Source organism: Aulonocara stuartgranti (genome assembly GCF_965226115.1).
Source record: "Aulonocara stuartgranti genome assembly, chromosome: 4".
NCBI lineage: Eukaryota > Metazoa > Chordata > Actinopteri > Cichliformes > Cichlidae > Aulonocara > Aulonocara stuartgranti.
Genome location: NC_138942.1, coordinates 2,429,243 through 2,443,335, shown reverse-complemented (window position 1 = coordinate 2,443,335; position 14,093 = coordinate 2,429,243). Strand labels below are relative to the sequence as shown.

Sequence of the window (14,093 nt, the reverse complement as noted above, 5' to 3'; positions counted from 1 at the left end):
TCCAACTCGGAATATTCGGTTTCAGAAAGGCTGATAACAATTAGTTCAATCAACGCGGAGTTGCTTTAACTCCAAGTGAAGCGCGCGGACGAGGATACATAAAGCCCTGATAAGCGGAGCACAGATTAAGCGAGTCACCATGGAGACGGAGGGAAAGAAGGCGCGGTCAATGTATTTCACAGCGCTTGAGGCCGAAATTCTGATGGCAGCATATGCCGATAACATGCAAATTTTGCAGAAAAAAAGTAACACAGCCTCAGCTGCAAAAGAAAAACATAGCCGACAGAGTCAATGCGTGAGTGTTAATTTAAACATTGATCTAGGGATTTCCACCCATTTAACACGTTATTTTATCATATGTTATTTTATTTGTTATTTTATACATTTTATTTTGTGATGTGATGTGAGCGCAGGTGCAACCCAACAGGCCCCAAACGTTCCTGGCAGCAAGTAAAAATGAAATATAAAAATATAGTCCAAACAGGTAAGGTGTAATTGTATTATGAGCCATAGTGCTTGGTCTGTTTGTCCCATGTAAATCAATTGCAGTTAGAGGCTACATTAATTTTCTGTCTGTAAGCACTTATTGAAATTATCTGAGCACATTACAAGTACATATTTGCTTACTCTGTATGCTCAAATGTGACCCCGTTATAGCCAACAGAAAAAAAGCGGAGGCCCGAAAAACAGGTGGGGGTCCTCCACCACCACCACTCACAGAGGCTGAGCAGTTGGCCCTCAGCCAAAACAGTGGGCGCCCTGTGGCCGAAGGCATCTCTGCGGGGACATCCTCTGAGGCAATAACCCCCCAAGACACAAGTGCCTACATAAGGGGTAAATTCAAAATAATACATGATGTGCATACATCCTTTCTTCACAGTCACCTTTGCAGTGCTGCTCATTCATCTGATAAACTCTTTACCATAATGGATTATTTTGTAGTGAAGTTATTTTCCTACTGATTTTGCCTTCCCTCAGCCTTGGTTGTCTTTGAGAGCATAATGACAATGAAGTGTAAGGTGATTGGTATGTTTGTTAATTGCCATTTGGTCCCTTGTAAGTTATAAGTGACCTGTATGAACCTCATATTCTATCAGTTGATGGTGGTGGTGTACTGCATCTGGTGCAGCCTCCTGTTGAGCCAGACCAACATGCAGTTGTGAGTAATACTCCACAGATTATATGAGTTTACAGTAGAACAGCAATGTTGTTTATTTCTTTACTGCAGGAAAATAATGAAGAAACATTGACAGCTGTTACAGAGGAGGAAGCAACAGAGACACTTTATGAGGTTTACATCTTTTAATACTTTGTGTACAGGAAACACAGGCGACCAATAAAGCCAGTTGAACAGAAAATCTGTTTATTCTTCTTTCAACATGTTGAGGTGATGGGTCAAAAGAAATGATTGTGACATATGGTGTCTCTGACTGCGCTTCCATCTTGTATGTCCGTGGGAGGGTCAGGATGTTCATGGTTTGGATCACTGCTGATGTTTGGTTCAGAAGGACAGTGTTCTCCTCTAATTGTGGCAATGTTGTGAAGAATCACACATGCCACAATAATGTCACATGCCCTTTCTGGGGTGACCCTGAGTCTTTGCAGGCACTGGAACCGGGCCTTAAGCATTCCGATAGTCATTTCAATTCTGGCTCTTGTCCTGGAATTAGCCAGATTATATCGCTGCTGTGGGCCCGGTTCAGGGTCAGGGTAAGGGGTAAGCAAATAGGGTAAACATGGATACCCCCTATCACCAAGCAAGTAGCCAGTGAACTCTCCTAAGACAGAAGGATACACTTCAGTTCAAATGTCCCTGAAGCAATTGGTCTTTATATATTTTAAAGTATTCTCAACTCACCATGTCCAAATTTTGTGCTCAGTGTACATTCACAGAATATTTGTGAGTCATGGACAGAGCCTGGCCACTTGGCTTCCACATTTGTGATAATGTTGGCAGCATCACATATGATCTTCACAGTGCAGAGAACACAAATTAGCATCCATTACTATAATGAAATAATTTGTTAGTTTGAAATGCTACAGGGAACTATGTACCTGCACATTAATGCTGTGGAAAGACTTCCTGTTCACATAGTCTCCTTCATTTACTGAAGGAGCAATGATTGGAATGTGAGTGCCATCTGTACAGCCAATCACGCCTGGGAACCGTGAAAATAAATGTGCAATTTAAGTAGTAGTTCAAGTATCACCACATCATGAATTAAGTTTTGGTCATCCTGATACCTGCAATTTTGTGGCATCCCTCTTTGATAAATCTTGTGGGTCTATGACCGGGGAACACCACAAACGAGTACAGGAGACGTTTCAGTGCAACTGTAACATTCCTGACTGCCCGACAGACGGTAGCCTTGGAAACGTGCTCAGCGTCACCAATATTATACAGAAAGCTCCCGTTTGCAAAAAACCGAAGTGCAATACAAATAATATGTACAGAACTGAGCGCATGTCCGCGATGTGTCACATGCGTAATATATGGCCTGAGGATGTTATTCAAATAAATTATAGATTGTGCTGAGAAACGGTAACGTTCACACAGAAAATCATCAGGAAATGATAAAATGTCCAAACGCGCTCTGATCACTCTCTCCCGGCGGAGAGCTCTGCGGAGTATTTGGGCTTCACGATCTACTGGCTCTTCAAGGAAGGAGCACGCCATGTCTGACACTACCTACTGTCAGGTTTCCGACAAAGGGGCGGAGACAGTCAGGGTTAGTTGTAGTAAACCTGCTAGGGGGCAGGTTAGCTTCACGGCGTGTGTCGTCATAGTGACTCACTCAGGCTTCAGCTGAACTCGCTTTGTGAAACCGAAAACCCAGAGTTTTCGTTAACTCAGGGTATACTTACTCAGTTTTTCCACTAAACCGGCTTCCTGAAATAGGGCCCAGCTCTTTGACTCAGTGTGATTGTTTTTAAATGTACTCTTAATTTGATCTGTTATTGTATATTTTCCACATGGTATGGGGATATTGTATTGGTTGTAAATGTTATAGTGCTGTGTGTATTTGATGATGCCAGGTCTCTGTTGGAAATGAGATTTTTTTTTACCTGGGTAAATAAAGGACTAATAAAAAATAACACCTGTACAGGGGACGATGTTTTTATAACTCACCTGTTTAAAGTTTGCATTGTTAGGGGCGTGGCACAGGTGACTGTCTGCTCCGCCTCACCTGAGCTGGACCTCTGAGCCGTGTTTGTACTGTTGGAGCCTTTTGGGGCATTTTAATGACATCACCTAACCAAAAACATGGCTGCTGTGAGGTCACTCTACTAAAGGTAAGTGAAATTCTAGGATTTCATTGCATACAGTCTCATCACTGCACAAAGAATCACTGAATTTATTGCTTTTATTGTATTTGGACACATTTGCTTGGCATCAGATTTACATTAAAACATGTTTTGGGATTACTGGCCTCATTCAGACTGAAATAAGGCATGCAGACAGTTTGTACTCATCACACACGTTAATGTCACAATTGAACAAACAGCTCCCTTTCACTGGTTAAATACATGTTCTGTATTAAGAAAAAATCTAAACAGTGGTTTAAGACCAAAGTTAAAGGACCATGCTGGTGTTTGTTTTTGCATGTTTTAGTTCACTGCAAATACAGATGTAGAGTTTCTCAGTGTTACTCCCTTTTTTCCACTAACATGAGAACTGGCGACTAAAGACGTGGAGCGTGATATGGCTTTCATCTTCCACGTGTCACAGAAGGTAACAGAACAAAATAGAAACAAATCCCTGCAGTTTTATCTTCAGTGAAACCTACACAACTAGAACCTGTCATTGTGAAAGGTCGCAAGGTCATTATTTTCCCCACTTTCAAAACCTCTGCTGATGAGCCAACCGGAGAAAAACTGACCTAACAGGGGAGAAGCTATCGGCTTGTTTCAGACAGGATGGAGCCTGTCTGAAACAAGCCTACCACGAGATAAGTGAGTAATCATGCAAAGCCGCTTTAATCCAAAAACATGGAGGGAACGAGCAGAATCGGAGCACTTTAACATAAAAACTGATTCTCCCTAAAGCGCTGTGCAGCTGTGGTGGGAGCACAGACTCGACATGTGACCAAATCTCCGGGTTTTCCACCAATCAGGACGCATTATTGACTGACGCAGTGCCCAATCAAACACGTTTCATGCCAAAAAGGTGGACGGTGTTTGAATGGTCACCACAGAGGTCCCCGGCTCTAGAGCTCAAGCATCGGGGCCATGTTGGTGGAAAGTTCTTTGGCTACATGTGACCATGAACTGACTTCTGTCTTTGGAGAGATGAGTAAAAAAGAATCAGTTTTAATGATGAAACCAGGTTTGTTTCCTGCCGATTGAAGTGTTTGAAAATTGTAAAAGCCGGGATAGAAGCTTCATTTTTGTGGTGTAACTTGAATGAGAGTTTTACAGGTGCTGATTAAGCTGATGATCACACACCTCCTCATAAACCAGTGCAGCTCAGACTGAAACGAGTCATTTAAGGCGAGCTCAGGAATCCACTCGTTTGAATAAACGTCACAGAAATGTTTCTTCTGGTTAGCATCCACAAACCAACCTGCACATTAGTCGCTCTTTAGCTTCAGTCCAACACACGACACGCTGCAGTCTGGTTAGAAGAAAAAAAAAAAAAAAGCATAAACACCAGAATGATCCTTTAGGTCATGTGACCTCCTGGCTGCTACTTGCATTCAGTGCTGGCAGACTGTAGACCCTCAGGCACAGCGAGAGCTACAGCCTGCTGTGCTGTAGCTCCACACATTCATATCTGCAGTGAGAGACGGCCTCGAAGGCGCCGAGTTCAGTCTCAGCTGAATGCTGTGGGCAGAAGCGGCGTCTCAGCAGCATTTCTTCCCCCTCTTCCTGCGGTCTCGGTCTCGCTGGGCGTTGATGTTCACCGTGTCCTTCTCCCGCTCCCGCTCCCTCTCCACTCTGTTCTGGCTCTCCTTCTTGGCCCGGAGCACCATGAGGGTGAACGCCATGAACATCTGAGCAGAGCAGCAGAAACAACACAGACTTCAGGATTATCTATCGCGGCCCCGTGTCCCACTCCCCGACCCTCAAACGGCAGCGACACCGTGCACGAAACTGTTCGTGTCACTGAAGACATTTTAAAAATAATAAAGCAAATACTCATGGATAGTAACAACAGGAAGCACAGTCACATCTGATCCTGCCTTTACTTTAGTCTCCGTTATTAAAACAGTCTGAGCGTTCCATGGTGAATATATCTGAGATCAGTCACAGGGTCCCTGCTGGTGGTTTACCAGCATTTTTATCAGCGGGATTGAGGACGAACCGCCATCTCTGCTGTTACCACAGTCTCCGTCTTTCAGCTCAAATCGAGGCTAAACAGACCCCTCCTCATCGCTACCCTCTGCAGTGTAATAATGAGATGATGAGGTGCATCTTCATCTGCAGGCCTGGACCATCCAGTATGAAGGAAACCACTGCATTCAACCTGAAGCCCCATCATTATGAGACACTTCTGCGTCACTGGGCCTGGATGACAGCAGTGAAAGGACACTGCCCCCCTCAGGTCACACTGAGAACTACGACCCCACGCTCTAATTTACCTGCCTGTCATTTCAATACCAACCTTACAGACAAAACATTAGGAACAAAGGCTTTCGACCTTGTAATGGGACAAACTGCACACCAAAAAAATCTTTTTAAATCAGGATGTTAATCATTTAAAGCTTCACCTCTTCAACATTTATGTTCTCTTTGGCACTCGTCTCGAAGACACGGACACCCACCGACTCCCCAAAACGCAAAGCATCCTGGGTATCCACCTGCCTCTTGGAAGGATCGTCATTCTTGTTCCCCACTGAGGAAAGAAGGAAAATCCATCTGTAAACGCTTCCTGCAGACGTCCCCAACCAGGGTGAAACTCAAATGCATCATAAAAAAAGATATTAATAACTGATGCTGCAGGTCTGAAATGAACCAAAGCATCTCTAAGTGTCAACCCTGATTCACCTCCCCAGAGTCAGACCTGCACAATAACCTTCCTGTTTAAAATTACCAGTAAAACTTCACGTTTACTGAACCTGAGAAATCATCTGATAACAACAGTTTGTCTTAAACACAGTAGATCTACAAAAGTGTTTATGACGACTCAGCGGGACGGCACGTCTCACCATCAGGAAGTTTATAAACTGTTGGTGAGGGGAAAGAGGCTCTCCTCACCAGAGATCTGCCTGCATGATATCATAATAGATAAAATATTCGACCAGTGTTCAAGCTGACTGCATGTGGACTTTAAAACATATCCAAACTCAATTTTCCAAGTCTGGACATTAAAGTGGATAATGGAGCTGAATGAATGCAGCTGCATCTTTAACAAACCGTACGTCACCTGGAAGCAGACGGAGCCTCTCAGCAGCTTTCGGCACACCTGTGAGCAGGTCAGAGTTCACACTGAAACACTGATATTCAGGATGAGTTTAGGGTCGACCTACCCAGGATCTTGCAGACGTTGTCACAGTTCTGGGAGATTTCATTCAGCCACCTCTTAACATTTACGAACGACTCTGGATTTGTCACGTCGTAAACTATGATGACGCCGTGGGTGTTTCTGTAGTACCTGGGGACAGGTGAAGCGGAATAAACTGATGACCTCAACGATGACGCTGCAGCGGGCTGCACGCAGTCATACAAAGAAACTCGGGGGAGAAAGTTTCAGAGATCATTACGTCGAGGTGATGGTTCGAAACCTCTCCTGCCCCGCCGTGTCCCAGATCTGCAGCTTCACCCGCTCCCCGTCGATATCCACCGTCCGGATCTTAAAGTCCACGCCGATGGTGGTGATGTAGCTGCCTGCACGAGACCACACGAGAAAAAATAAAAGCCAGAGTGAGGCAGACGTGCTGCACAGCAAGGCGAGTGCAGACGCACTGCGTGCGTGTGTGTGTGCGTGCGTGTGCGTGTAACTGCGTGTGCGTGTAACTGCGTGTGTGTGCGCGTGCGTGTAACTGCGTGTAACTGCGTGCGTGTGCGTGTAACTGCGTGTGCGTAACTGCGTGTGCGTAACTGCGTGTGTGTGCGTAACTGCGTGTGTGCGTGCGTAACTGCGTGTGTGCGCGCGTAACCGCGTGTGTGTGCGCGTAACCGCGTGTGTGTGTGTGTGTGTCCTGCTGTTGCATCTGCAGGCCCTTGTTAACCCCCCCTCCCCCCTCACGCACCAACTCCACCACTTCAGATGTTTTGGCGTCCTGTCAGGAGCGCCTGGCCCACTTCCACTCGCCCCACCCGTTTACATCCTCTCCCCGCCTTCGAGAACTATATTTGATTCCCGCTGAGCGGCTGAGACACGGAGCGCCATTCCAGCCGTATGTGGGAAAAACTCTGCTAGAAACCCTCGATATTTCCCCACAGACTGCAGAAACGTGGCCGAGGCTCCAAAACGGTTTCTCAGACGGGATCGCAGCTGGCCGTCACTCTGACCATCTGTGGCCGCAGCTACAGCCCACTGAACCACCACCACTCCAGCTTACATGTTTGTGATTCCAGCAAGAAAAAACCGAGCCGTGTTTCTGGCTCCGTCCTCCAGCTGTCGTGAGAACTTTTGGTCTGTCATGTCAGGACCAGACAAACCGTCCAGTGACACGCTTTAATCGACCGTGAGATGCGTGTTCCATTCGGTAAACTGAGTGTGAATGCTGCTGGTAGCGCTTCATAACTAATGACACATTCAACGACCACGTTTCTCCAACACCTGAGCTTCCTGTTATGAAACGATCAGCAAATAAAAAAACTGCAAATAAACTTTGGACTGTTGCTGCCTGACGCAGTCGCTTCCTCTGCTGGGATCCAACTCGTCTTTACAGCATCATCACTTTGAGATTTGGCTCACGACAGACATCTTACTCTAGTTTCACGTCGGCTTTCAGTTCAGCAACTTTCTGCTTCTGTTCCACATCCGTGGCTGTGTACCCACGCCACAGAGTGGATTCAAAACGCCGACACAGGTTATTAATATTCCTAAAGGAGGGCAGTTATTGTTTGACACTTGGGTGCGAGCACACGAGACCGTTCAGAGGAAATGGATGAAGCATTTAAACGTTTGATGATATAGACCTGCCTCTCCTGCAGCTCCTGACGTGTTAGGACAGCTCTTATGACTCCTGGAGATAAGATGACTCCTCCTGATAAAATGCTTTTAATTCTCGGCCTATAACTGGAGTCTGCTGTGTGTTTAGTGTGAGCAGGTATCACCTTTCATGTAACCAACTCACCTGAGAAGGAGTTATCTGCGAAGCGGAGCAGGAGGCTGCTTTTTCCCACATCTAAAGGGGGGAAAAGATCAGAGGGACGAGATTAATATCTGTTTGAGTAAAGCCTACTATGACCCCCACTGTAACTTTAGTGACAGCCACATACCAGCAAAACACACAGACGGGAGGAGGTGAGATAAGGAAAGTGAAACAACACAAAATAGGACAAAGGTTGAACTCGCACTGGACATGTGTGAGAAAAGCATCTGAAGAAAACCTGACAGAGGAGAGCCGACGAAGCAGGAAGACGTCGGGCTAAACGGAGAAATCGATGGGAAAGTTACAGTTTTCTCAGAGCATTAAAGTGTTAGAGACTACACGCCTGTAAAAACAAGTCCTGCATCTGCTTTGCAGGCTGGATGTTTGCAGCTGACACTTGTGCTGTCTATCAAAATCAGATTCCAGAAGCTGGAGAAAAAAAGAAAAGAAAAATCACTGCTTGGTTCAATCATTTAAGCGGTTTTCCAAAACAAGACTGGACTAGACTCGTTCAGCAGGCTCGGAGATGGAGCTCGTTTATCAGGAACTAAAACCTCTGCCTGCTACGCCTCAAACAGATGGACGATAAACGTGACAGCATTACTCCTCACAGAAACAGCTCTGCCAACGAAAGGCACGAGAACTATGTCGAGCTGAAAACTGGAAACTCGCAGCAGCTTCCTGAAACCGTCTTTCCATCCAGGCACGCGTCTCATGTGCAGCGATGAAATCCACCCACTGCTCTAAAATAAGTTCCTGCAGGGAAGAAGGTGACCGACAGTGACTCAGCACCTCCTGCAGGAGGCCTGACACCAAAAGCCCTGAAACTACAACATTCGATCAATAACTGGAGCCTGCTCTCTCCAAAGCAGAGGACCAGGTCCGTTTGTTTTATGGAGTCATCTTTGTTTTACTACGAGCTTGGAGAGTTTGTTTTCTTGTTCTCGTGCTGAGAAAGTGACATTAAACGAGTTTTCCTGGGAACGCACTCCCAGCACAAAACCAGGCTCTGCTGAGGCCCGCGGTGCTGGCATCCCAACATGCTTTGCAGTGTCTGAACTCGGACTTTGTGCTTTCAAACAACATCTGGATTCATGAAATGTTAAAGTTTAATTATCATTATTTTTATTTAGGTACTCAGTCACTCTTACTGGTTTGAGATATATCACACCACCCCAGTCCTGGACTCTTTATTTTATCGACGACCTTTTAAACTAAAAGCTGTGCTCCGCCCCTCATGGGGCCTAATCTGCAGCCAAAACACAGAAACATTCACACATGCATCAGACACGCCCACTACAGCCGAGTCCGATACCCGAGCTGTGACGTCTTACACACATCTATCTACGTTTCATATCTGAGACATTGGAGCACATTAGGAGATAAGGAAGACAAACAACATCACAAAAACAGTGAAAGACCTGTGGAACATGATCCCCGACTGCTCTGTTTCACAGTTTTTTCTGCTCTTGGATCTGTATGATGTCATAAAGAGGTGATCTATCTAATCTGGAAAGCTCCACCCACCCAAAGCTCAAACCGGGCAGCCAATCACAAGAAAACTGATTTTAAAGGGGGCGGGGTTTAAACAGCTTGTTTCAGTCAGAGGACAAACTGAAGGCCCGCAGCAAGGCTCAGTATGATTTAAGGGGGGATTATTTTGAACTGTGAATCATGCAAAGCTGCTTTAGTTGCGTCGAGAAATAAAATTATGGCGCTATAAATAAATAAATGTTTAGTCCTTAATCCAGCCTTGCATCTGGGCTGGCATGAGCTCAGGATTAATCTCTATGAACTGTGCATAATATAATAGAAAACAAAGATGAATTTTAACTTTAAATCACATAAAGCTACTCTAACTGCAAGGATAAGCACATGGAGCTGGGAATGAGTACAGGTCCTCTTTAAAGCAAGTCTATAAAAGCAGGCAGTAAGAAGGCAGTGAGTCTGTGAGGGGTCCCGAGGGCTACAACGCCAACACCTTTGAGATTCATGCAGTCAAGCTTCTTTCACCTACAGGTGAAAACCAGACCAGGTGATCGGCAAAAATCAGCTAAAACCAATTCTGAAACAAACTGGAAGCCAGGACAGGGATGGTGCGATTTCGACCAGTAAGACCTCCCCAGTTCATCAGTATGGAAACGTTCCTATTAATAGGTTTATTATGGTTCTACTGGCCCACAGAGACAGCAGCCTAAATGTACTGGAAGTGTCTGTTTCTTGCAGGGCTCCATTAAAAAAAAGAAAAGCTTTGACTGCAGAGAGATGTAAACAAGTTAAAATGTACTAACTGGAGTCTCCAATGATGAGCAGCTTAAAGAGATGATTGTAGTCCTTCCCTGCCATTTGGATGGCCTTGTTTTGGATTTCCAAGTAAAACCAGTTTCATAGGAGGAAGGTGAGCTTCCTTCCCTCCAAGTGCACATGCGGCACTCGCCTTGTTCCGCCTCCAAACGCTGACCACCTCAAGAGTTTGTCCAGAAATCACAGGTTCGCTTCCCCTTTGGGTGTGAGGACATTTCCAGTTACACTCTAGTTTCAGTTCTGATGTTCACATCGTTTTAAAAGCGAAACCGCAGCAGCCGGCAGAGTAGGTGGCACTTCTCGAGAGCTCTGCATTTATGATTCACGCTTGACGGCGAGGGCCGGCACCGTGGTTCCACCTTACTTCCAGTTCCACCCAGCGACACTCCTGTGGGGGATTTCCAACAACTCCTCCACAGTTGTGTCAGTGCAGCTCCAGCACTCCTCTGGATGCTCAGTCTTCACATGTACGGCTCCAGGATGGGCACATTTGGCATTTTGTGGTAGTGCTGATCATAAATCCCGTTACTGCCCTTCTCCTCAGAATTCCTGCCCCTCACCTCTTTTTTTTTGGTTGTTGCACTTGAAAGAAACTAAGATGTTCCTCTTTTTTTAACAGCAGCGGTTACATCTGCAGAGGTTTCTTTGACTCAATCCCTTCGGTTCCTCTGGTGGTTGGCTAAAAAGTCACCCGTTCCCTGTTTCATTGCACGAGGAGGGTTCACCAAAAGGAGCTAAACAAAAACAAGGAGAAAAGGTAATGAGAAGTCAGACCAAATCACATCAGACTTCACAACTTTTTGCTTGCTGTGTCCCGCCTTAACTCCCTGCCTGTTACTCGAACAGCAGCTGAGTCACTAAATATAACTTCCTATTCCTGCTGTATCCACCCCCATCCAATGCCTTATCTGTGTTAGCAATATCAGCAGCTCACTGACGGCCATCGTCCAGATTTGGTTGTTTTTCTAAATTCTTCAGGTAAAACAGCGGAGCTGAGCTGGCTGCTGCTGGGTTCGCTTTCCGTGAAAACAGGAAAGGCTGGACTTCGCTAATGCGAGCTAATCCAGCCCCAGGACGCTGTTCTGTCGTGAGTAGAGCGACGCCAATCTCCACTCCAACAAACGCACATTTAAATGTTCGTAATGTGGCGGCAGAATCAATGCCTTCAACAATAAAACTACTCACCCCGGAAAGTCTTGGACCGATCGGCTTTGATTCGGCTCACATCAAGCCCCCAAATGTATACGTGATTCAATAAAGAAAAATAAACCTAAATTTAAAGTAACGGACTGGCTCCTTTAACTAGACTTCAACAACCATGTAAAGGCACAGCAAATTATTGAATAAAAGTATAAATTACGTGCAACCTTGTGTGTCTATACATGCCGAATTGAAGTATAATACATAACGTTGGAGCAAAGAAGTCCCAAATCTGTGTGACTCAGGTTTAAAACGCTTGGGCGTAGAAAACTGATGTTTTCGCTTAGATTTTTGAAGCAGTTTGGCAGATAATTCCATCAAACATTAGAAGAGATGGCTATTGGTCTGTGGATGGCCTCAGGTCACTGATTCAGCTTTAAAAATCTTTAACAGCCGTTACTGGCAGTTTCTGACCCGCTGCTGGGACAGCACGTTCGAAAGTCTCTTATTGCGCGAGCGTTTGTAGCTTTTGGTGGAACGACACGCCTGACTCCACGCGAAATATATTCATTTTTCGTTAAATGAAATCAAACTATGCCAATCCAAGACTTAGAGTCACTTGTGAAAACATTGCAAAAATGAATCAGGGACGTGCTTCAATACGGCACAAATAAAATAACACAGTGCTGGCGTTAAACTGTAGTTTTGTTCAGAGCTCGATGGTTTTAACGGCCAAACCACCGACCTGTTAAGGCACAAACGGGACAAAACTGGTGAATAAATAAATATTAACGTTAATTTAACGGGTGTAAATAAAGAAGAAAGCAATGACCGCTCGTTATAAGGCTAAATGTGTATTTGGTACTGGGTGTACCGCTGCAGACTAGCAAGAAAACGTTTAAACTTCCAGATTTGTTCATCCAGCCTGGAGTGACGGTGTCCGGGCCCGACGCTGGCCTGCCAAGACGTCGGGAAACTTCAGTGCTCGGAGAAACTTTCAACCCGCCGCCGTTTATTTAAAAAACGAACTTACTGTGGTCATGATGCGGTGCTTGGCCGGTGGGTCATGCTCACAGACCGGTGCTACACTCTGACTTGTGCCCGTTGATTCCGCTGGCTCGACGGTCGGACCGTCTCCCTGCCGACCACACCTGACTGACTGCAGCTGATGACCCACTCTCATCATCTGACGCTGCGTTCACGGTCATGTGGGAAAACCCTGCACCCTTCAACCGCAAAGTGCACACCGACACAGAGTACTACAGCTGCTCTTTCTTTCGTTTTATAATATCTAATCAAATCATCTTTACCCATGTACTGAAACATATGATAAGGAAACAAGCCAGGGGCGTCCAGCATACGACCGGGGGAAACAGATCTGCCCCACAAAAGGGTCCAATCTGGCCCTCGTGGACTATTTTTTCAGATTCTCAATTTAAAATTTCCACATTGTCTATTTTATTTCATGCATTTAATGTACATAATTCACTTACTTGCTGCATATAATGTCCTCCTGTATATATTCACTTAATGTACATAATGTTCTCTCTCTTTCTGCACAGCCAAGGAGCATGTCAGGATACATTTCACTGCGTGCTGTACTCGTATAACTATGGATGTGACAAAGAAAGATTCTTGAACCTTGGAGGGTTTTACAAAATATTACAATTAAAAAAAATCTTCACTTGGAAAGAATGAGAGTTTGAATCATCATAGGTTTTACAGCCTTCTTACTGACAAATACTTACTGTTTCCCCCATTACAAATGAACCATTGAATGAATTGTTTATTTTCTACAGTGGGAGCATAGTTACAAGAATAATAACAATAATTTCACAGTAATAACTTAATAACACAGATTTATTTGTTAAAGTTAAAACATGGGTAGTGATGCTGATTTATCTTTGAAAGGGTAAAATTAAGAAAAATTAAAGAGAGAGACAGAGAGAAGTAAATGAATAATAAAATCAATGCAGAAAGACAAATAACGTACAATCAAAGGTGAAAAACAGATGCAAAATGGTCACTATGACACTTTAAAATGACCCCAAAGCAACTAAAAGAATTACAAAAATTACTGAGAGGAGGAGTCTGGAAAGAGGCTCAAACCCATCAGACAAAAAGGTCAAATGAAAAGGACGTAGGGTGAGTACAAAGTACATAATAAAACTACAAAGACGCAAAAATGCAAAAAGCAAGTCCACTGGAATGACATGCTGTTAATGAGCTTTCCCTCTGTGATCAGTAAAGAGTGAATGCTAAAGAAATGTAACCAAAACTAAAATTCACAGTTTGAACTTTAACCAAAATATTTGAAACACGGAGCTCAGAATCAGAACTTGTCTGTGTCGTGTGTGAAGTCAAAGTAGTGAGAAACACACACTG

The 14,093-nt window shown here is 44.8% G+C and overlaps 2 protein-coding genes across 3 annotated transcripts; both read right to left on the bottom strand.

The window, feature by feature from the left end:
* Nucleotides 1-985: 985 nt before the first annotated feature.
* LOC309705545 (putative nuclease HARBI1) lies at nucleotides 986-3,289 on the bottom strand. Its single transcript, XM_082531451.1, has 4 exons — nucleotides 2,245-3,289; nucleotides 2,056-2,159; nucleotides 1,859-1,970; nucleotides 986-1,778 (listed from the first exon to the last, which is right to left on the bottom strand). The coding sequence occupies exons 1-4, from the start codon at nucleotides 2,675-2,677 to the stop codon at nucleotides 1,396-1,398; spliced, it is 1,032 nt and encodes a 343-aa protein (XP_082387577.1). The 5' UTR covers nucleotides 2,678-3,289; the 3' UTR covers nucleotides 986-1,395.
* A 58-nt stretch (nucleotides 3,290-3,347) lies between these two features.
* On the bottom strand, nucleotides 3,348-12,912 carry LOC309705546 (ras-related protein Rab-35). 2 transcript variants are annotated; one of them, XM_082531453.1, is made up of 7 exons: nucleotides 12,742-12,912; nucleotides 10,556-11,302; nucleotides 8,247-8,297; nucleotides 6,705-6,828; nucleotides 6,471-6,595; nucleotides 5,712-5,836; nucleotides 3,348-4,994 (listed from the first exon to the last, which is right to left on the bottom strand). In XM_082531453.1, exons 2-7 carry the CDS (start codon nucleotides 10,608-10,610, stop codon nucleotides 4,845-4,847), a joined length of 630 nt encoding a protein of 209 aa, XP_082387579.1. In that variant the 5' UTR covers nucleotides 10,611-11,302; nucleotides 12,742-12,912; the 3' UTR covers nucleotides 3,348-4,844. The 2 variants fall into 2 exon arrangements, with proteins under 2 accessions (XP_082387579.1, XP_082387578.1); XM_082531452.1 differs by lacking the exons at nucleotides 10,556-11,302; nucleotides 12,742-12,912 and adding an exon at nucleotides 8,608-9,366.
* Between the last annotated feature and the right edge of the window lie 1,181 nt (nucleotides 12,913-14,093).

Excerpts from the sequence above, each read along its gene's own strand:
- LOC309705545 (XM_082531451.1), bottom strand. The coding sequence starts at position 2,677 with ATGGCGTGCTCCTTCCTTGAAGAGCCAGTAGATCGTGAAGCCCAAATA. Across the intron at positions 2,160-2,244 it reads GGGATGCCACAAAATTGCAG|GCGTGATTGGCTGTACAGAT; the intron begins GTATCAGGATGA and ends CACGGTTCCCAG. Across the intron at positions 1,971-2,055 it reads TCCACAGCATTAATGTGCAG|ATCATATGTGATGCTGCCAA; the intron begins GTACATAGTTCC and ends TGCACTGTGAAG.
- LOC309705546 (XM_082531452.1), bottom strand. The coding sequence starts at position 8,737 with ATGATTGAACCAAGCAGTGATTTTTCTTTTCTTTTTTTCTCCAGCTTC. Across the intron at positions 8,298-8,607 it reads TGCAGGACTTGTTTTTACAG|ATGTGGGAAAAAGCAGCCTC; the intron begins GCGTGTAGTCTC and ends TCCCCCCTTTAG. Across the intron at positions 6,829-8,246 it reads CGCAGATAACTCCTTCTCAG|GCAGCTACATCACCACCATC; the intron begins GTGAGTTGGTTA and ends GGTCTCGTGCAG.